Source organism: Chiloscyllium punctatum, chromosome 6 (assembly GCF_047496795.1).
Source record: "Chiloscyllium punctatum isolate Juve2018m chromosome 6, sChiPun1.3, whole genome shotgun sequence".
NCBI classification, from domain to species: domain Eukaryota; kingdom Metazoa; phylum Chordata; class Chondrichthyes; order Orectolobiformes; family Hemiscylliidae; genus Chiloscyllium; species Chiloscyllium punctatum.
In genome coordinates, this window is record NC_092744.1 from 25,779,186 (window position 1) to 25,801,489 (window position 22,304).

The following is a 22,304-nucleotide window of genomic DNA, read 5'->3' on the forward strand; positions in this document are numbered from 1 at the left end:
ATTGCATCTTCATGATGTGCAATTGTAAATGTTGATGTAGAGACTGATATTTCCCTTATTAAACCTCATTTTGCCCAAAAATACCATACATTAATAAAGCTTTTAGATGTTTTAGATACATGTTTCTTTCAGAAATGAATAATTATTAAGAAGCTGTCCATCAACAGATCGCATTCAAAGTTGCTAACAATTTTAAAGCCAATGTTATGACACAGCGGTGAATCCTTCTCTTAATTAAACCTAACACCCAGAAAAGCTCACCTCACCTTGTAATCTGTTAAAACATGAGGGACAGAGAACTCTGAAGTTTCACTATTAAAAGAAAATAATATCAATTTATTCTCTCACTCTAAAAGTGAACATTAAACACCATCTATTCACAACTCTAAGCCCCCCCTTCACTTAATTGCTTATTAACTGCCTCCAAAGAAAAGAATGTGCTCTTCCAGTAAGACACTTATTAAAATTACATCAACTTAATTTCAAAACCACACAGTGGCTGTCGTTTTCGGTGTCTTTCTTTTTCTGACTGAAGATCTTTGTGGGTTTTCTTCTTTCTTTTTACTGAGAATATGTTTCATATGAAAAGTAGAAATAGAGAATGTTTCTTCATTTCTTGGATCTGTGTTGATGTCAGTTGCTCTGTCCAATTTTCAAAATGCCTGCATTTTTAGATTCCCAACATTGGTGTGATGTTGGCAGAACGATATATTCAAACTCGATTGGGTTTTAGTATACTGGGACATAATTTAAACTGATTGGTTCAATTCAAACTGTTGTCAAAACAGCAACCAACTCAGGTATACATTTCACAGCAAAATGTTACATATTTTAAATTTTCCAGTACACTCTGAGACTGCCATCTATTCACATCACACAGGTGCTTCTAAGCTCTTAGTTCAGAACAACATTAACTTTATCTCTTAAAGGTACAATACACACCTTCAACTTCATAACACCAAAAATTGACATATTTGCAAAAGATTGATAGACTGCTCTACTGCATAGAACTGAATTAGACTTAGTATGCTCAATATGAAAGATCACAATTCATTTTCTTCTTCACTCATTTAACTATTTTACAACAAACTGCAACATGCCATTATAGTAACATTACAAATTACATTCAATGATAAAACATAACTAACAAATGTGAGATATTTTTTCACACATTTTTCCTCAGTAAAGCCAGTGGTGAAAGTCATCACAGCTCCTTCTCAAATTATTGAATGTCATCATATTCTCTTCCAAATTCAGCATCTAATGAAGTAAATGAATCTAGAAAATGAAAATGAGCTTGTGTAAGGAACTTATTATTTTCAAGTTAAGCACCAAAATAATCAGTAAATTTTTCTGATATTTCATGAATCCAATGCAGTGCCAATTGGTTTATTATGTATTCATTCAGATATCACCAACTCGACAAGCTATTATAACTATTTTAATCGAGAGCCCGAATTACTTTGTGTTATTGACTCCTCTGAAACCGACTTAATGTTTTAGAATAAATTGATTTATATTTAAAGCTGGACATAGCTTAAATCAAAATGCATGGCGAAAGGACTTTTCTGTTGATTTGAAAAAAAAATGCTTAATTTCTATTTCTGTTTGCTGAGGACGTTATCAATTTGTGTCTTTTCCATTAGCAATACTTCAAACAGCTTTAATAAATGTCATATAATGATGCAGAACGGAACGGAAGGATACTTGGAACATTTACACTTATTACACTTATATTGAATCTGTGGTAGCTCTATCTATTTTGTTAAATGTCCAGAAAGTATTTCTGCACTCTTCCATCCAAAAAAAAAATTTCAACTGCATAGTCCGAAAATTACCATATCAATTATCTAAAAGTGAATTTGTATGATGTCCATCACAATGCATACAGAATTCGGAGTAAAATCATTCTTATAACTGTGGAGGGTGACGAATAATGAGTCACTATCTCTTGAACCACACTGGCAGTATACTTCACTTGGAAGATGCAGCTTGAGTTAACATTCATATGTTACATAATATTCATAGTAACTAATGACTCCAAAACAAAAGACTCTTGTTAATCTGGGAGTTTGACTATGGGAGTATATTGTATTTTATTTTACTCTCCATTGTGGATTAGTGATAGAATGGTGTGAGAGTGGGATTTAAACTGGCTACCTTGCATATGTACATCATCACATTCCTGTAACTCGCTTCCTGTATAATATTCCAGCTTGTCCAGTGAAATATTGGAGTGTACATCTACACATGGAAAACATTGGAAACTTAAAATTAACATTGTATTTAAAAATAAAGGTATCAAGTGAATAAATCTTAAAGATAACTACCTGGGCCTGTATCAAGGTTGTGAATGTCAATCTCTTCATAAGCAGGGTCAGGAGAGCTACGAGGAGAATATTGTGTCTTTTTCTTGCCTGTGGAATGAAGAATGGCAGATTATACACGGACATGTGTCAAGGGTTACATCTATTGCTAAAACCTGTTTTTCGCCTTCCATCTTTTTTTATCCTGCAAATTAGCAGTTATTGAATTTTTATATAACATTTTAAATTATATTTGCTGAACGCGCTATGCCCTCAAGAAATCTCTGCGGGTACATCAATATGTATTGTCTTGGCAATCAAGTGTAAATGTTCAAGAAAGCCGTGGTCATATTGAAAACAGCAATGTGGCTCAACCTTGCTAAAAACACAGCCTGCTGCAACTGCAGACCCAGGCTCCATGAGCAATGCTCTTAAAATGACAATCCAAGGCTTTGTATTATGGCTAATATATTCAATGACTTTGAACCCCTTCGAATCACCGACCAGGAACATTTCTTATGTTCTATGAGTAAAATCAGTTTTTCTTTCATTGCAGAAAATGAAAGACAGTTCAACCTAATACTGAGTCAGGAGTGTGACAGAATAATCTCCATTTGCTTGAAAAGACACATATCCAACAACGCTCAAGGAAAATGTTGTTGGAACTACAGACAGGTAACAGTGTCTCAACTTCACATTGAGGACACATACCATTGCATTATCTGGCTCTACTACCATGCTAAATGGGATGAGCAACTGAAGGCAAGATATCCATGAGGCACTCCAGGCCATTAACAACAGCAGAACTGTACTTCAATATAATCTGCAACCTCACTGCTCAGTACGTCCCTAATTCTACTATTACCATAAAGGCAATTGGTCAACTCTGGTTTAATGAAAAATACAGGATGGCATGCCAGGAGCAACATCATGAATATGTGACTGCTGAAGTGATATAACAAGCTGACAGATTTCAAAAAGCAAAGGCAGCAAACGATAAATAGGCCGACGAAATTCCAAGCCGTCAGCTCTGATCTAAGCTGATCTAAGTACTGCCACAACCAATGGTGATTAGTGATAGATAACTGAAAAACTCCCTGGAGGATAAGGCTCTAAAAATATTTTCATGTCCAATAACATGGAAACAGTGCAAAAGATTACACTGGAGCATTTGCCACCAGAAGCACTGACTAATTGATCCAGATTGGTTTCCTACAGAGCTCCCCACAGTTACAGATGCCAGTTTTCAGCCAATTTGATTCACTTCAGTCGATATTTTAAAAGAATGGCAAAAAGCATTGCCACTCAAAAGATGAAGGACCTTGAGAAAATGCCAGCAATCGTATTGAAAATGTGTACTCCAGCACTTGCCACACCCTGAGCCAAGATATTCCAATATATTTAAAGCAATGGCAAGTTGAAAATTGCCCCAAAGTTGTCTTATGTAAAAATAAAGAAAGAGGAATCCAACTTGACCAATTACCACCTCATCAATCTTTTCTTGATCATCAGGAAAATGATAGAAAGTGTCATCAACAGTGCTATCAAGCAACATTTTCTTAGCAATAATCTGCTCACTGACACAGAGTTTGTGTCCCACCAGATTTAGTTCCTGACCTCATGACAGCATTAGTTCTCACATCAAGGTCATCTTTGACTGAATGTGGTATCAAGGAGCCCTCGCAAAACAAGAATCACTGGAACTCAGGAGGAAAATTGTCTATTGGTTAGAGTCATAAAACATAGAATCATAGGAAGATAGTTGTGCTTGTTTGAGATCAGTTATCTCAGCAGGAATTACTCAGGGTAGTATTCTTGGTCCAACCATTTTCAGCTGTTTCATTAATGAACAGCCTAGTGGGTGGCATGGTGGCACAGTGGTTAGCACTGCTGCCTTACAGCGCCAGAGATCCGGGTTCAATTCCCGACTCAGGCGACTGACTGTATGGAGTTTGCACATTCTCCCTGTGTCTGCGTGGGTTTCCTCCAGGTGCACCGGTTTCCTCCCACAGTCCAAAAGATGTGCAGGTCAGGTGAATTGGCCATGCTAAATTGCCTGTAGTGTTAGGTAAGAAGGGGTAAATGTGGGGGTATGGGTGGGTGGCAGGTCGTGTGGACTTATTGGGCTGAAGGGCCTGTTTCCACACTGTAAGTAATCTAATCTAATCTCACCCAGACTCACCACACCCTCACAGTAACCCAGTAATATCGCGTTTGTCATGTTTAATTCACCTCGCCTCCACATCTCTGAACACTGCAGGACAACATAGGATGGTCAAGCCACCTAACCTGCACATCTTTGGACAGTGGAAGAAAAGCCGAGTATGCAGATAAAACCCATGCAGATGCTCATGCCACTGCCATGCTCTTGGGCCTAGCAACATCACATGGATGACAGCAATTCAAAAAAGCAGCACAACACCACCTTGATCAGGTTTAATAAGGAATTGCAATAATGTTTTGTCCAGGTACTGACTCCCGGACCTAATTATGAATTTTCAAAAAGAGAATCAACACCGTCCAGACCATGAAGGCTTTTTGGTTTGCATACCATCTACCATCTCCAACATCTGCCCTACTCACCACCAAAACAAAAAGAGTCTCATCAATGTGTACTACTGACACAACGTACTGGAGTAATTTACCAAGGCTTCTTCAACAGCACCTTGCAAACCCTTAACCTCTATCATCTGGAAGGAGAAAGACAGCAGACATTTTGGAGCACCATCACCTGCATGTTGTCCTTTAGCCATATATCCCTCACACTCCTCTTATACCAATATTCATTTTCCATTATCACCAGTTAAAACTCCCTTACAATTACAGCGTGGTTGCCTTGACATCACATAAAGGGCAGCATTTCAAATAGGCAGTTCACTATCACTAACTCCTGGGCTTCCTGGGATGGACAACAAATGATGGCTGAAGTGCACAACCTATGAATGATTTTATTTTGAAAAAGTCTAATTCATTTTTGGAAATGAGAAGTTGATTAATTTGACAGCTTAACTGTTAGAGCAGATTTGTGCATGAATATTTACTCACAGTTTCATTTCTCTGCCTATTCCATGGATTCACAGTCCATTCATAAAATCGTCCATATCTTCTCTGAAGAAGAAGAGGCTGTTTGCTCCCTCATTTCTATGTTGACCTAAAAGCAGCTGCACTGCCTCAGGTTATACAGTCCAGGTTAATGTAGTTTACGTATGTAGAGTCAAAGAGTCATGGAAATGTACAGTATGGAAACAGACCCTTCAGTCCAACTCATCCAGACCAGAGAACAATACTGCGCAGAACAGGCCCTACAGCCCTCGATGTTGCGCCAACCTGTGAACTAATCTAAGCCCATCCCCCTACACTATGCCAGCATCATTCATATGCTTACCCAAGGACTGTTTAAATGCCCTTAGCCTGGCTGAGTTAACTACATTGGCAGGCAGGGCACTCCACGCCCTTACCACTCTGAGTAAAGAATCTGCCTCTGACATCTGTCTTAAATCTATCACCCCTCACTTTGCAGTTATTCCCCATCGTACAAACTAACACCATCATCCTAGGAAAAAGACTCTCACTGTCCACCCTATCTAATCCTCTGATCATCTTGTCTGTCTCTGTTAAATCCTCTCTTAGCCTTCTTCTCTCCAATGACAACAGATTCAAGTCCCTCAGCCATTCCTGATGAGACCTTCCCTCTAGACCAGGCAACATCCTGGTAAAATCTCCTGTGCACCTTTTCCAGTGCTTCCAGATCCTTCCTGTAATGGGGGCGACCAGAACTGTACACAATATTCCAAGTGAGGCCGCACTAACGTTTTGTACAGTTGCAGCATGACATCATGGCTCTGGAACTCAATTCCTCTACCAATAAAACCTGACACACCGCATGCCTTCTTAACAGCACTAACAACCTGGGTGGCAACTTTCAGGGATCTATGTACATCAACACAAAGATCCCTCTGCACATCCACAGTGCCAAGAATCATTCCCGTTGACCCAGTATTCTGCCTTCCTGTTACTCTTCCTGAAGTTAATCACCTCAAATTTACCTGCATTGAACTCTATATGCCACCTCTCAGCCAATTCTGCAGTTTATCCAAGTCCCTCTGCAAACTGCAACATTCGTCTTCATTGTCCAACACTCCACTAACTTCAGTGTCATCTGCAAAGTTATCTCATCCAAGTCATTTATAAAAATGACAAACAGCAGTGGTTCCAAAACAGATCCTTTTGGCACACCACCAGTTACCAGACCCCAGGCTGAATACTTTCCATCAACCACCACTCGCTGCCTTCTTACAGAAAGCCAACTTCTAATCCAAACTGCTAAATCACCCTCAATCCCATGCCTCCACATTTCCTCCAATAGCTGGAGGAACCTTATCAAAGGTTTTACTGAAGTCCATGTACACCATATCAACTGCCGTACCCTCATCCACATGCTTGGTCACCGTTTCAAAAGCTCAATGAGTTTGGGAAGCACTACCTGCCCTTGGCAAATCCATGTTGACTATATCCAATCAAATTGTTACTTGCCTGATGATTATAAATCCTATCTCTTATAATCCTTTCCAAAACTTTTCCTACAACAGATGTAAGGCTCACTGGTCTTTCATTACCTGGTCATCTCTACTGCCCTGCTTGAACAAGGGCACAATGTTTGCAATCCTCTAGTCCTTTGGTACTAAACCTGAGGACAATGACAACTCAAAGATCAAGGCCAAAGGCTCCGCCATCTCTCCCCTCGCTTCCCAGAGAATCTTCGGATAAATTCCATCTGGACCAGGGAACTTATCTACTTTCAAACCTTCTAGAATTGATAACACCTCCCCTTTACTAACCTCAATACTTTCTAGTCTAATAGCCCATATTTCAGTCTTCTCCTCTACAAGATTCTCCTTTTCTGGCGTAAAAACAGATCATAAATATTCATTTAGCACCTCTCTGATCTCCACAGGGTCCACACACAACTTCCTACAGTCTTTGACTGGCCCTATTCCTACACTAGTCATCCTTTTATTCTTCACATACCTATAGAAAGCTTTAGGACTCTCCTTTATCTACCTGTTAAAGTCTGCTCATGCCCCCTCCTTGCTCTTCTTAACTCTCTCTTTAAACCCTTCCTAGCTCATCTATAACTCTCCATTGCCTCATCTGAACCATTTCATCTCAATGTCCCAGAAGCCTCCCTCTTCTGCTTAACAAGAGATACAATGTTTTTAGTAAACCACTGTTCCTTACCTTATCACTTTCTCCCTGCTTGATAGGGACACCCCTATCCAGGACACCTAATATCTGTGCCTTAAACCGGCTCCACATTTTCATTGTCCCCATCCCCTGTACTTTGCTACCCCATTCTTTGTCTCCTAAGTCTTGCCTAATCGCATTGTAAATGCCCTTCCCCCATCTATAACACTTGCCCTGTGGCATGTACCTATCCCTTTCCATCACTGAACTAAAGGTCACCGAATTATGGTCACTCTCTCCAAAGTGTTCATCTACCACTAAATCAAACACCTGGCCTGGTTCAGCACCAAGTACTAGATCCAGTGTAGCCTCTCCTCTTGTCGGCTCTTCAACATACTGTGTCAGGAAATCCACCTGCATATATTGGACAAAAACTGATCCATCCAACGTACTGGAGTTACAGCATTTTCACCACCTCGTGCTCCCATGAGGAGGTTGTACAGTTCAACTTTACCAATAACTTCCACCCCGACCTCAAATTCACCTGGACCATCTCGGCAACATTCCTCACCTTCCTGGATCTCTCCATCACCATCTCTGGCGACTGACTAACCGCAGACATATACTACAAGCTCACCAACTCTCACAGTTACCTAGACTACACCTTCTCCCAACCTACCTCCTGTAAAAATGTCATCCCTTATTCCTGATTCATCCGCCTCCACTGAAACCACCTCAGAAAGTCCCAGATGGCCTTCTTCTTCCACGATTGCAACTTCCCTTCATACATGGTTGACGATCTCCTCCACTTCATGCACTACCACCCTTGAATACCACCCCTCCCAAAGCAAGAAGGACAGAACCCCCCTTCATCATCCTCCGCCACTTCTGCATTGACCCCACCACCAGAGATATATTTCCCTTCCCATCGCTATCAGCGTTCCGAAAAGACCATTCCCTCTATGACTCCCTTGTCAGGTCCACACCCCCCACTAGCCCACACCGCACTCCTGGCATCTTTCCCTCCCACCGCAGGAAGTGCAAAAACTTCACCCACACCACGCCCTACCACCTCTGTCCAAGGCCCCAAGGGATCCTTCCACATCCATCAGAAATTCACCTCTACCTTTACCAATATTATCTCCAGCATCTGTTGCACCCGGTGTGGTCCCCTCTACCTCAGGGAGAGAGGATACCTCTTGCGGGTCGTTTCAGAGAACATCTCTGGGATACCTGCACCCACCAACCCCACTGCCCTATGGCTGAACACTTCAACTCCCCCTTCCCACTCCACCAAGGACATGCAGATCCTGGGCCTCCTCCACCGCCAAACCATTACCACCTGATGCCTGGAGGAGGAATGCCTTATAATTCAGTCTTGGGACCCTAAAACTGCACAGGATAGATGTGGATTTCAACAGCTTCCTCATTTCCCCTCCCCCCACATTATCCCAATCCCAAGCCTCCAACTCAGCACCGCCCTTGAGACTGTCCATCACTCTCCCCTCTGACCTATCAGCTTCTCCCACACCTTCATCCACCTATCATTTTCCCAGCTACCAATCCCCATCCCAACTCCATCCCCTCCCATTTATGTCTCAGCCCTGACAAGCCTCGTTCCTGATGAAGGGCTTATGTCCGAAATGTCGATTCACCTGCTCCTTGGATGCTGCCTGACCTGCTGTGCTTTACCAGCACTACACTGTCGACACATGGAGCATTTCCAGTCAATGTTGGGGAAGTGAAAGTCCCCCTTAATGACCACCCTGTTCCTTTCACTCCAACCCAGAATCATTATGCCAATCCTCTCCTCCACATCCTTGGAATTTTGCGGAGGCCTATAAAAGTCTCCCAGCAGTGTGGACATCTCCTCTCCTCTTTCTAACCTCAGCCCATACCACCTCAATAGATAAGCCCTCATCAAAAGTTCTTTCAGCCACCATTATCCTGTCCTTGACTAATAAAGCCACACCTACCCCTCATTTACCACATTCCCCGATCTTAATGAAAGATCTAAACTCTGGAACCTGCAACATCGATTCCTGACCCTGTTCTATCCATTGTCTCCAAATTGACAACAACATTGAAGTCTCAGGTACCTATCCATGCTGCAAGCTCACCTATCTTATTTCAGATGCACCTGGCATTGAAGTAGACACACTTCAAACTAGCTTGCTCAATGTCAGCACACTCCAGTGACTGTGAAATCGTGTCCATGTCCTCCCTACTCTCATCCTCCTGTGCACTGAAACTACACCACTGAAACTCCATCCCCTGCTGAGCTAGTTTAAACCGACCCGAAAAGCACTAGCAAATTTCCCACCCAGGATATTAGTACACTCTGGTTCAAGTGAAGACCATCCTGTTTGTAGAGGCCCCACTTTCACCAGAATGATCCTCAATTATCCATGTACTTGAAATCCTCCCTCCTGCGTCATCCCTGCAGTCACATGTTCAGCTGATATCTCTCCCTGTTCCTCACCTTGCTATGACATGGCACAGGTAATAAACCAGAGATAACAACTCTTTGTTCTAGCTCTCAGCTTCCACCTCGCTCCCTGAAATCCTGCCTTTCCTCCCTATCCCTCTTTCTACCTATGTCGTTAGTACCTACATGGACGACGACTTGGGCCTCGTCACTCTCGCTTATATCTAAGGGAAAAAAAAGAAAACTCTCACTTATGTAGCTGAGGAGAAAATAAAAAAGTCACTCTTTTCCCTGAAAGCTGTAATCTCCAATGTCAGGTGTGAAGATTTAAATAAGTGACATCTTTCCCGGCAGGCCCGTGGTCCAAGCTCCCGCTCTTCCTGTTGCTGAAAACAAAAATGGAGGGCTCCGACACTTGACGTAATGTTTTAAAGATTTAAATTGAATTATACCAACCAGATGTCCTAAATTAATCTAGTCCCATTTGCCAGCATTTGGCCCATATCACTGTAAACATTTCCTATTCATATATCCATCCAGATGCATTTTAAATGTAGTAATTGTATCAGTCTCCATCACCCTCTGGCAGCTTATTCCATATATGCACCACCATCTGTGTGAAAGATTTGCCCCTTAGGTTCCTTTTTAATCTTTCCTCTCTCAACTTAAACCAATGCCTTCTAGTTCTGGACTCCCTCACCCCAGGGAGAAGGCCTTGTCTAATTACACTACCATGCCCCTCATTATTTTATAAACCTCTCTAAGGTTACCCCTCAGCCTCTGATGCTCCAGGGAAAATAACCCCAGCCTATTGGGCCTCTTCCTGCAGCTCAAACCCTCCAAACCTGGCAACATTCCTGTAAATCTTTTCTGAACCTTTTGACATTCCTCATCCACTATACCCACACTCTTCATTGCTAAATTACATCAATTTAATTTTCCTTAAGCCTCCGATAGTGAAACAAATAATTTCCTATATCATCAAACACTATCCAATCTTTGCTTACAACTAAAATTGTGTAAACTTTTCTGATAGGAAAATAGACATCAAAGCTATTTGTCTTGCACTCATCTGAACAAGGATGCAAGAAACATGATATTTGCAAAACAAAGTTGTTTTTGAGATGACAATATCTACTGTCTCCTGATAGCAATGCCCTGACAAATCCTAATCTACTTGAATGGCCCGAGAACTAAAATGGACAATTAACTGTCCCACTTGCCTCATCTCTGTGCCAATTATGCTCTCACCAATCAGCACCCTCTTCTCATGCTGTATAAAATGCTGTCTCTTTTTTTCAATTTGATTTTGCATCAACTCGTCTGATGAGTGCTAGATAAATGTCTGGTCTCCTTTCAGCAGCATTTAGCTAAAATTCTCCAATTTGTGTAACATCATTGCAGATTGTCTCTGTAACGAACATGATCACATCTTTCTTGCAAACTGTCAGAGTTGTAGAATGAAAAGGTTAGCAGGAATTAACCATAATATTAATTGGGCAGGGCTTTTTTGAATTAACCAACCTTTCTGGAAGCTTCTTTGCAATTCTGCAGCCAAAGCAAGTGACACAGCAATCAAAAGGGTCACAAAAATACAAGGGATGATAAAAATTGGGGGTCTCTGCTGGTTGAAGGACTCTGTGGAGTTTTGATAGCCTGAAAGCAAAAACAGTTAATAATAACACAAAGAAAATTGGCCTCATGCATTTCATTTACTTACAGATAGACCAACAATGTGCAGGAGCAATAAAAACTTACAAAGGCAGTAATATGAAGGTTGAGGCATATATTAAAGGTTAATGTTGGCAAGTAGAGAGTTGGCAAAGTAATGAGAAACCTGCAAATGATACATGAACTGATTGGTGGCAAATAATGCTCAGTCTAGGTATGCATTCAGTAACACTGTTTCGATTTCAGATTGGTGGATTAGAGTATATTCTAATTAAACAAATTATGGAGATGGTGAAAGGATTGTAATTGGTGATACACACAATGCAACAAATGGAGTATTCTAAGGGGTGTAGTACAATTTTAGATTACAGAGAGAGGACAAATAAGAGCATGGAGTGATTTGAATGCAAGAATAAGTGCATTAAAATCAAGATTCAATTTAAAATGGCATACCAGAACAAATCAAATTGACATCTTCTTTATGTTCACAGTCATGACTGGCCATTACTGACAATTGGCAGTCCCACAGGAATAATTCACTCCCCTTGCATTTAATTTCATCAATCCATATTGTGCCATTTCCTCTTTCAAATAGCACCTCTTTCGGAGCTGACATTGGATGACCACAGTTTAACTGTCTACAGACGACAGCAGCAACCTGTTTATCCCAGGAATCATCACAAACCGTTCCCCATATACCATTGAAGAATATTTCAACTCTTCCAGAGCAATTATTAAATCCCGCAGCCAGCCGCAATTCTGCAGAAACAAAACGTTACGTCTGAGAATTTGAGTTGTTTTAACTTGCAATTGAATACAATTACTTTATTTTGGTTGTCTTGTTCAGAATGAAAAAAAGAACCAGAATGACACAGTCTGTCCCATTTACAAAATGGGCTGCAGTAACTCACCAAACCTCCTTCAACAGCTTTTTCGATATACGAAACCTCCGACTCAAAGGTAAACACAGTCACTATATGCATGGGAGGACCAGCAGCTGCAATGTCACTGCATTCCAGACCTCATCTAGATTTTCACCTTTTTTCATCTTGTCTTCATTGTCGCTCAATCAAAGTCACCTACGTCCCCTACAGAGCAGAACTCTGAGTGTTCCTACATCCCAAGGAGTGCTGTGGATCATGAAAGCAGATCATCACCCCACTCTCGTGAGGAATTAGGGACAAGCGATAAATTCAGAATTAGTCAGTAATAGCCAGGTCTCAGAACCAATTTTTTAAAACAAAAAAAATCACACAGGTCTGGAATAATTTGTTGCAATATAAAGTTTAAATTAATTAGCTAATTTGTATAGCAGAGGTTTAATCTTCGCTTTTGTTTTTACTAGTGTTTAAAAAAACAGAGTTTAAAACATGGAAATGGCGCCACATTCATTTACATTAAGCCTAAGTGTAACTGAAGGTGTGACATACAGTTGTGCAGAACTTTGCCAAATTCCAAAAGATTTCAATGACCCCTAAAAGGAACAATGTGTTAATTCCAGTGTCAAATATTGAGTAGATGCGGACTGACAGCTGATGTTGTGTTTGCTTGTTCAGATTCTTTTCACCAATATTTTGTCCCAGGATTAATCATTCAACCCTTTCCATTAATTAGCAATATCAAATTATCAAGTTTTTAATGGCTATTGCAACCAATCCTGATGGGGTGAAACCTGCTGGCAGAAAGACAATCACGCACTGGACATAACTCCGACAAGTGCACTTGTTACTGTACTTAAAATAATTGGTATTAATCATGCAAAATAATTCATATTAGTGGTGTAAAAGTTGAGGTGATGGATAGATTGTAAAGAATCTCTTTGGTATTGACTTGTGAAATTCCACAAAGAAACAAAAACAGGAATCCGACTGCAGAACATTTAGTCACATGCATGTTAATAATTACCAAAGTTTTCTGAAACTCGTTCAGTTTTGCTCTTCTTCATATCTCCCTTACTAATCATTTCCCTTGGTCTTTGTTCTAAAAAAGAAACATTCAATTACTTCAGCAACAACTTGTTTGTACAGCATATTAAGTGTTCCAAGCCACTTCACTGCATCATCTTAAAACAAAATCTAACATGGGAGAGGCACAAAGGAGATGTTGGGTCAGAAGATAAAAGCTATGGTCAATCATGGTTAGATTTTAAGGAGGATTGTAAGTGATTACAGCTATCGGGAGGTGTAGTGAATGAATTATGAATCTGAGAATCTAAGCAATTGAAGATAACTCTGTGAATTGTGCAGCAACTATAATTGGAAACGCCCAAGAGACCAGGCTTAGAGGATGGCAGATACTTTGGAGAGTTATGGGGTAGAAGGAATTCATAAAAACAGGGAGTTGTTAAGCCATGAAAGGAATTATTAATTGGGGTTAAAATTTCAAAACAAATTGGTGTTTGATCAAAAAGACATGCAGCTGTGACAGCAAAGGTTTTATCTGCACACTGACAATTAAAAATGTGCAGAATCTCAAATTTATGAATGATAGAAATATTAAAACATTGGTGAGCTATTTCAAGAGAAATTGGTTCCATTTGCAGTTCTCACCTGAACAGATGACTCCAACATCCTCCCCATGGTTACAGTTGTGTTCACCCCATGGTGAAGATGGACATTGCCACAGTAATGTATCCTGCAACCGACAGCTCACATCATCGAGCCAGATCTGTCCAGAACTGCTTCCAAATGTAAGAGCACTTTCCACAGATTGGGCAGATCCACAGCTGAGCTGCTGACAAACAACTTCTGCTTCCGCCTTTCCAAAGGAATCAACACAAACAGTCCCCCAGGTCCCATTGTAGAAAACTTCGACTCTGCCCTGACAGGGGTTCGCTCCATCCTGCAGCCTAACAGCTCTGTGGTCTAGAGAAGAAAGAGTGAATTTAAATCTGAAACAAAAGCAGAGATTGCTGGTGAAACTCAGCAGGTCTGGCAGCATTTGTAGGAAGAAACCAGGGTTAGTGTTCCAAGTCCAGTGACTTGATCAGAACTGATAATATGTGTGAAAAACTGATAGTTATGCTGAAAAAAAGATTGGGAGGGGATTGGGGGAAAGCAGAGATAATCGCACAGATCGAGATGGAGATCAGAGAGACAGAGAGACAGAGAGAGAGAGAGAGAGAGAGGTATGAAAGAGATAATTGAACACGGGATTATGGATGGCAAGCCAGGAGCAAAGATAACATAAATAAGGGATAATGAGGACAGCAGAGAATAGATAGGCTGTGCTAAAGGTCAACTACGCAATGTGATAATAGGCCTGTGAGTGGATGAAAATCGGTTGACTGTGCTAAAAGCAATCCCATGTCATAACAGGACTGGGTGTGGAGATGGATAAAAAAGATAAAGGGGTGGAATCAGGCTGTAAAGTTATTGACAATAAAAACAGAAATTCCTGAAAAAGCTCAGCAGTTCTGGCAGCATTTGTGAAGAGAAATCAGAGTTAATATTTTGGATATGGTGACCCTCCCTCAGAAGGGATCCAAAACCTGAAATGGACCTGAAACGTTAACTCTGATTTCTCTTCACAGATTCTGCCAGACCTGCTGAGGTCTGAGTTTTTCCAGCAACTTTTGTTTCTGTTTCTGATTTACAGCATCCGCCATTCATTTGGTTTTGTGAAGTTGTTCAACTTGATATTGATTCCCAGCAATTGTAAGATCCCCAAGTGGAAAATGAGATGTACATGCGGAGGCTTGTTGGAACAGTGCTGCTGGCCTGTGACAGAAATGTTGGTGTAGGAACATGGTGATGTGGTGAAGTGGTTGGCAACCGGAAGCTCTGGATAATTTTTATGGGCAGAACGCAGGTGTTCTGTGAAGTAGTCACCCAATTTGCATTTCATCTCCACAGTATACAGGAGACCACGATGTGAACAGTAACTGCAAAAGACTATATTGAATGAATTACAGGTAAACCACTGCCTAACCTGCAAGGTATATCTTAGGTCCTTGAATGGTGAGGAGGGAGTAGGTAAACAGGCAGATGTTATACCATCTGCGATTGCATAGGAAGGTGACATGGGAACTTGAGGATATGCTGAGAATTAAGGAGGCGTGGACCAGAGTGTCCCAGACTGAATGGTCTCTGCAGATTGCTAACAAAGAACTGAAGAGGAATATGTACCTGTTTGTGGCAAACTGTTGGAGTCGATGGAAATGGTGGTTTACAATCCTTTGGAAGCTACTTGGATGCTGCCTGAACTGCTGTGCTCTTCCAGCACCACTAATCCAGAATCTGATTTCCAGCATCTGTAGTCATTGTTTTTACCGAGTATCCTCTGGAAGCAGTCCGGTGGGTGGTACGTGAGGGCAGGGGGACACTATCGTATTTGTGGGAGGGAAGAGAAACATGAGGGCAGATGTTCAGGAGTGGAATGGACATAGGTAAGGACCCTGTTGGCCACAACAGCAGGGATACTTTGATGAAGGATAAAAGTGGGCATTTCCGAGACCCCTTCCGCACAAGGTGTCATCATCACAACAGATTTCTTGGAGCTGGAGAAACTGGGAGAATGGGTTGTAGTCCTAACAGGAAAAAGTGTGTGAGAACACATAGTCCAGCTAACTGGGACAGCTGGTTGGTTTATAATGACTATTGGTAGCCAACCTGTCCCCAGAAATGGAAAACAGGGTTGTCAAGAAAGGGAAATGAGGCATCAGAGTTTAACCCAGATGAAGTTGACAGCAGAGCAGAAATTGTAAAACAAAATTGACAGTTTTTTCCAGTTCAGAGTGAGAGAAGGAAGCAGCATTGATAATATCATCAATTTTTCAGAGAAAGAGTTGTGAGGGGGCCATGTAAACCCTGAACAAGGAATGTTCAAAACACCTGACAAAGAGACAGCAGAACTGGGGCCTATAATGGTACCCATGGCCACACTATTGTTCCGAATAAAGTGAGAGGAGTTAAAGAAGACATTGTACAAAGTGAGGATGAGCTCGGCAAGGTGGACAAGGGTGATGGCGGAGGCTCAACGTCATGTCTATCCCATAACTCATTGAGGTGGGGGCACAGAGAGATAAAATGAAGGCCTTTGGCAAGGACAGAATGTTTTACATTGAACCTTAAACTTCATTGGCTGTTAATTCAATTGTGCATTTGAAACATCAGGCTTTCTGTTCAAAACTAATGACTTTTTTCAATAAGATCCAAGAACCAGCCTAAAAGAACAATTATAGAGTCATAGAGTCAAAGAGATGTACAGCATGGAAACAGACCCTTCGGTCCAACCCGTCCATGCTGACCAGATATCCCAATCCAATCTAGTCCCACCTGCCAGCACTCAAAATATGTGATTTAGAATCTGTTCTACTGTCTCTCCTACTTTCCATTATACACAATGTTTTTGGTGGGTAAATTCATGGCTTTTCCAATTAATGACAGCATTAGAGAAAAAAAAGTGTGCAAAATCAGTTATCACAAGGACTACATATGAATGTGAACCCATGCAGAGAATTGTTAAAAGCCTTCTGTTTGACAGGACTGGAAAGAGTGAATATTTGAAAGGGCATGTTACCTGAGCAGATAACTCCAGCATCTTCTTTATGATTGCAGTCACTTTCACTCCACCGCCCCATCAGACATTCCCACAGAACAGAATCATTCAAGCTGCAGTTCACATTGTCTAACCAAATAGGCCCCAGGCCTGGACCAAACCAACTGGAAACTGTTGCATTTAGAGCTTGTCCACACTTCAGTTGGTTGCAGACAGCTTGGGCATCTGCTAAATCCCAGGAATCATCACACACAGTCCCCCAACTTCCATTGTAGTAAAGCTCCACTCTTCCAGCACAGCGACTTCCACCATCTACCAATCTTAACTGAATATGATCTGAAAGACAAATAATAGTATCAAACATTTTCTTGTCCAGATTACAGTTCCTGTGTGTACGTAACAGATTTGTTGCAAACATATATCCCATTTCTCATTTTTCGCATGCAATGATCCGTTTGTTCCATTTATGCGTAATACTTGTTTTTCCCCATTATCAATTCAGATTTTTAATCAGTAAAGGCATCAAGGGTTATGGTTATAAGGCAGAAAAGTGTAGTTGAGGATTATCAGATCAACCATGATCACATTCAATAGTGCATTTGATGGGCTAAGTGGCATACATCTGCTCCTTTGTCCACATTCAAAATGAAAATGAACTGGCAAGAATTATCAACTACAGCCCCTCACAACATTACAAATAATCATGGGTATTAAAGGAAAATGTAAAATGACAAAAACTATGATTTTAATATGTAGAGATCAACTCCATTTGAACCTTGTTGAAAAATGACGGTCTACAACTTTTAAAATCCAGTCTCTTTATGAAGGCATTACAGTTTTTTCAGCATTTTTGTCAATCTCTAGCTGCAAGTTAATGTTGATTAGCTAGTTAGGTTGTGCCAAAGATATTGTCATTAACTCAATCAGTGTTGAGATTCAAAATGGTCAGGCTATACAGTATTATAGGTTTACTTCACAAAATTACATTAGTGAAATTATTAGACACAGTGAAAATACTACTTCCACTGAGCACTTACAAAATCTGAAGTTGACTCTTGCTGTAACCCTTACTGTCAGCATTCTAAGTGGTTATCATAAACCAGAAACTGAGTTGGAGGCATATTAAAATTGTGACAACAAGAAACCAGGAATTATTTGGGGAGTAACTCATGACCTGTCTCCCCAGTGTCTGCCTATCATCTACAAAGCACAAAACAGGAGCACAATTAAATATTCTTAATTTGCCTGGGTATGTGCAGTTCAAATAACACACCTTCCCACTTCCCAAGGACTGCAATCTATCACCTTCAGCATTCATTTCCTTCATGATCAATACATATGGCAGCTGTTTTTGCCTTCTGCAAGATGCGCTGGAATAATGCAGAAGACTCATCTGACAGAACCATCCAAACTTGAAGTCTTTATCATCTGGATGGACAGATACATCAGGCACATGGCAACACCACATTCTGAAAGCTCCCTTCAAGACACACACCATCATGTCTGGGAGATTCTATGACTTGCATATTAAATGTTTTAAGTACAAATTGCTTTTGATATAAGGATTGCTTGTTCACTTGTTTCCTTTTAGAATTATTGACGACTATAACAGAGAAAAAGGGCCTTTCAGCCCATCAAGTCTTTTGCAGTTAAGATGCACACACTTGACTGTTCTAATCAACTTATGGCACTTGGTCCACAGCTATTTCCTGATGAAGGTCTGATGCCTCAAATGTCGATTTGCCTGCTCTTCGGATGCTGTGCTTTTCCAGCAACACATCGTCAACTCTGATCTCCAGCATCTGCAGTCCTCACTTTCCCCACAGCTATTTATGCCTTGACATCACAAATGCATCTAAATGCATCTTAAATATTATGAGGGTTTATAGGCGTACCACACTGAGATAGAATCTCTACACAGTGGCTCAATGGTTAGCACTGCTGTCTCACAGAAACAGGGTCCCAGTTTTGATTCTAGCCTCAGGCGACTGTCTATGTGGGGTTTGCACATTCTCCCTGTGTCTGTGTGGGTTTCCCCCTGGTGCTCCGGTTTCCTCCCACAGTCCAAAGATGCGCAGGCCAGGTGAATTGGCCATGCTAAATTGCCCAGAGGTTAGGTGCATTAGTCAGAGGGAAATGGGTCTGGGTAGGTTACTCTTCGGAGGGCCTTGTTAGGCCGAAGGGCCTGTTTCCACACTGCAGGGAATCTAATAAAAAAATAAAATTCCAGTGTGGAAGCAGGCCATTCGACCCATTCCATCCACAACTCTAAAGAGCATCCCAACCCCGATCCTACAATCTCGTCACTATGGGCAATTTAGAATCCAGGGAAGAAGCCCACGCAGACACTGGGAGAATGTACAAGCAGACAATCGCCTGAGGGTGGAAACGATCCAGGTTCACTCGCTATGAGGCAGCAGTGTTACTACTTCGCCAACTTTAGTGAGTTTCAGATTCTCACAACCCTTTGAGTGAAAAGTTTTTCCTCACATCCCCTCTCAACCTTCTGCCCTTTCCCCTTCCCTTAAATCTATGCCCCGGGTCAATGATTGCTCCATCAAGGGCAAAATGGTTCTTTCTCTCTAATCTAGCTATGCCCTTTATAACTTTATATTGTACAGCTCGAACATGTCCCTTCCCAGACTCCTCTGCTCCAAAGAACCTAACCTCAGACAATGAGGGCGGTGTGGTTCCCTGCTGATCGAAATAGACCAGAATCTTACCTGGCTGGGGAGGATGATGTGCCATTACAATTAAATATTAAACTGTCATCTGCGTATCCAAGCCAGTGTCGGGATCGACCACAATCCCGTGTACACTGGAGACTCACAGTGATCTTCAATCTACCTACCTTACCGGAATAGGGAGAGAGAGAGCTTAGAAACCCTTACCAATATGAGTACAATGGAAAGGAAAATCCACGAGAAAAAGCTATTCACCTTTCTTTGCACACTTCATAACCATTGCAGGATAGTTACAGCACAGAAACAACCCATTCGAACGAACACTGCTATTCGAATTCAGGCCTCATTATCTAAACCGATCACCCTTTTTGTTTAGCTCTTCATATACGCACCTACTTTCCCAATTCACGACACAATGGACAGACCTATCCGGTCCATGTCGCTCTAGACACCCTCTGGGAAAGGAGTTGCTCCTGAATATTAAATTAGTTTTATTTTTTACTCTTTATCCCATTGCTGGCAGCAGGACAATGGTTAGATTTGAGGAAATAAAGAAGGTCATACCAGAGCACACCACTCCCACGTCATCTCCAATTGATGACTGCTCCGATTTTGTAAAACTGCAATTCCAAAGGAAGGGTTCACTTCCGTTGCACCTGACATTACTGATCCAGGTCGGTCCGGTGCCTTTCCCAAACTCCAAGTGGTTGAAAATGCTTATTGCAGAGCCACACTTCAGCTGTCTGCACACCACTTCTGCTTCATTGAAATTCCACTGAGTGTCAGTCACTCTCCCCCAAACACCGTCATAATAAACCTCCACACGGCCTTCGCAAATGCTCTGTCCGTTCACCAATCGTAACTGCCAATCTTCACCTGTAAGAACGCAATTTTATAATCAACGTTCATGCAATGTTTCAAAAAGACATCGTCTGAACATAAATTATGACCATTAGTCTCATTGCGCGATTTATCTATTCTCTCAATTAATGAGTAGAAAATAGAAAGTAGACAAAGAAAGTAGCCAGCATTTGAAATGTTGAGATCGTCAGGAAGATTAATGATCTCCTGTGCTCAGAAGAACAAGGTCTTTATGAGTGCACAAAATAAAAGAATGCATGTTGTCAATTGCACTGTTTTATACTCTTTCAAGGGATGTAGCTGTCGCTGGAAAGGCCTGGTTGACAGTTTGTGACTTCATGAATCTCGACAATCTTATTCTGCAGGTCAAGACGTAACTCTTTCAGGGAGTGAGTTCCAGGACCTGAAGGAGTACGATAGTGCTGGAAAGTTGGTATCTTACCAAGTAAGTGTGGTGTCCCAGTTGAAAGGAAATTTGTTGGTAGAGGTGTTCCCCTGCTTCTGTTGTCTTTAATCTCACCAATGATAAACATCGTAGCCTCAAATGTTTTTGTCATCGAGTCATACAAGCACAGAAACAGACACTTCGGTCCATCCCTTCCATGCTAACCAGATGTCCTCTCCTAATCTAGTCCCATTTGCTAGCACTTGGCCCACATCTGTCTCAACTGTTCCTGTTCATATACCCTTCCAGATACCTTTTAATGCTGTAATTGTACCAACCTCCATCACTTCCTCTGACAGCTCATTCCAAACACACACCACCCTCTGTGTGAAAAAGTTGCCCCTTAGGTCTCTTTTGTATCTTTCCCCTCTCTGTTTAAACCTATACCCTCGAGTTCTGGACTACCCCACCGTAGGGAAAAGACCTTATCTATTTATCCGATCCATGCCCCTCATTATTTTATAAACCTCTATAAGGTCACTCCTCAGCCTCTGACGCTCCAGGGAAAACAGCCCCACCCTATTCAGCCTCTCCCGATAGCTCAAATTCTCAAACACTGGCAACATCCTTGTAAATCTTTTTGAACCCTTTCAAGTTCACAACATCTTTCTGACAGGAATGAGATCAGAAATGCACATACTATTACAAAAATGGCCCCACCAATGTCCTGTACAGCCACAACAAGAGCTCCCAACTCCTCTACTCAAAGCTCTGCCCAACAAAGGAAAGTACATCAAACACCTTCTTCACGATCCCATCTATCTGTGACGCTACTTTCAAGGAACTATGAACCTGCACTCCAAGGTCTCTTTGTTCAGCTACATTCCCCAGGAACTTACCATTAAGTGCACATGTCCTGCTCTGATTTGCCTTTCCAAAATGTAGCACCTTGTGTTTATCTAAATTAAACTCTATCTGCCACTTCTCAGCTCATTGTCCCAACTGGTCAAGATTGATGGGGCTTTGATGAATTGTTACAGTGAATCTTTGATTTAACAGATATATTTGAAATATACAGCACATGGTTAGCTGCATATCTTGACTGAAGGCGCCCTCTCAAGATGGGGGTTCATCTCCACAAGACCATTCGATATAAAAGCAGAAATAGGCCATTTGGCCCATTGAGTGCTGTCATTGGATTGTGGCCGAGATGTATCTCAACTATGTTCTCTTGTATTCTCCACATAACCCTGTCTTCAATCAACTCAATACCTGGTCCTCCTCAG

General features: G+C 41.5%; 1 protein-coding gene across 1 annotated transcript; it reads right to left on the bottom strand.

Annotated features, from left to right (window-relative positions):
- Window positions 1-286: 286 nt before the first annotated feature.
- On the bottom strand, window positions 287-21,166 carry LOC140478631 (scavenger receptor cysteine-rich type 1 protein M130-like). Its single transcript, XM_072571849.1, has 10 exons — window positions 21,076-21,166; window positions 20,337-20,648; window positions 17,110-17,424; window positions 14,139-14,453; window positions 13,495-13,569; window positions 12,043-12,348; window positions 11,443-11,574; window positions 2,331-2,417; window positions 2,161-2,244; window positions 287-1,278 (listed from the first exon to the last, which is right to left on the bottom strand). The coding sequence occupies exons 1-10, from the start codon at window positions 21,164-21,166 to the stop codon at window positions 1,223-1,225; spliced, it is 1,773 nt and encodes a 590-aa protein (XP_072427950.1). The 3' UTR covers window positions 287-1,222.
- Window positions 21,167-22,304: the final 1,138 nt, after the last annotated feature.

Coding starts and splice junctions, on each gene's coding strand:
- LOC140478631 (XM_072571849.1), bottom strand. CDS start 21,166: ATGTTTATCATTGGTGAGATTAAAGACAACAGAAGCAGGGGAACACCT. Junction 20,649..21,075: donor TGGGACACCACACTTACTTG/GTAAGATACCAA, acceptor GCGTTCTTACAG/GTGAAGATTGGCAGTTACGA. Junction 11,575..12,042: donor TGTCAATTTGATTTGTTCTG/GTATGCCATTTT, acceptor TTTTGCTTTCAG/GCTATCAAAACTCCACAGAG.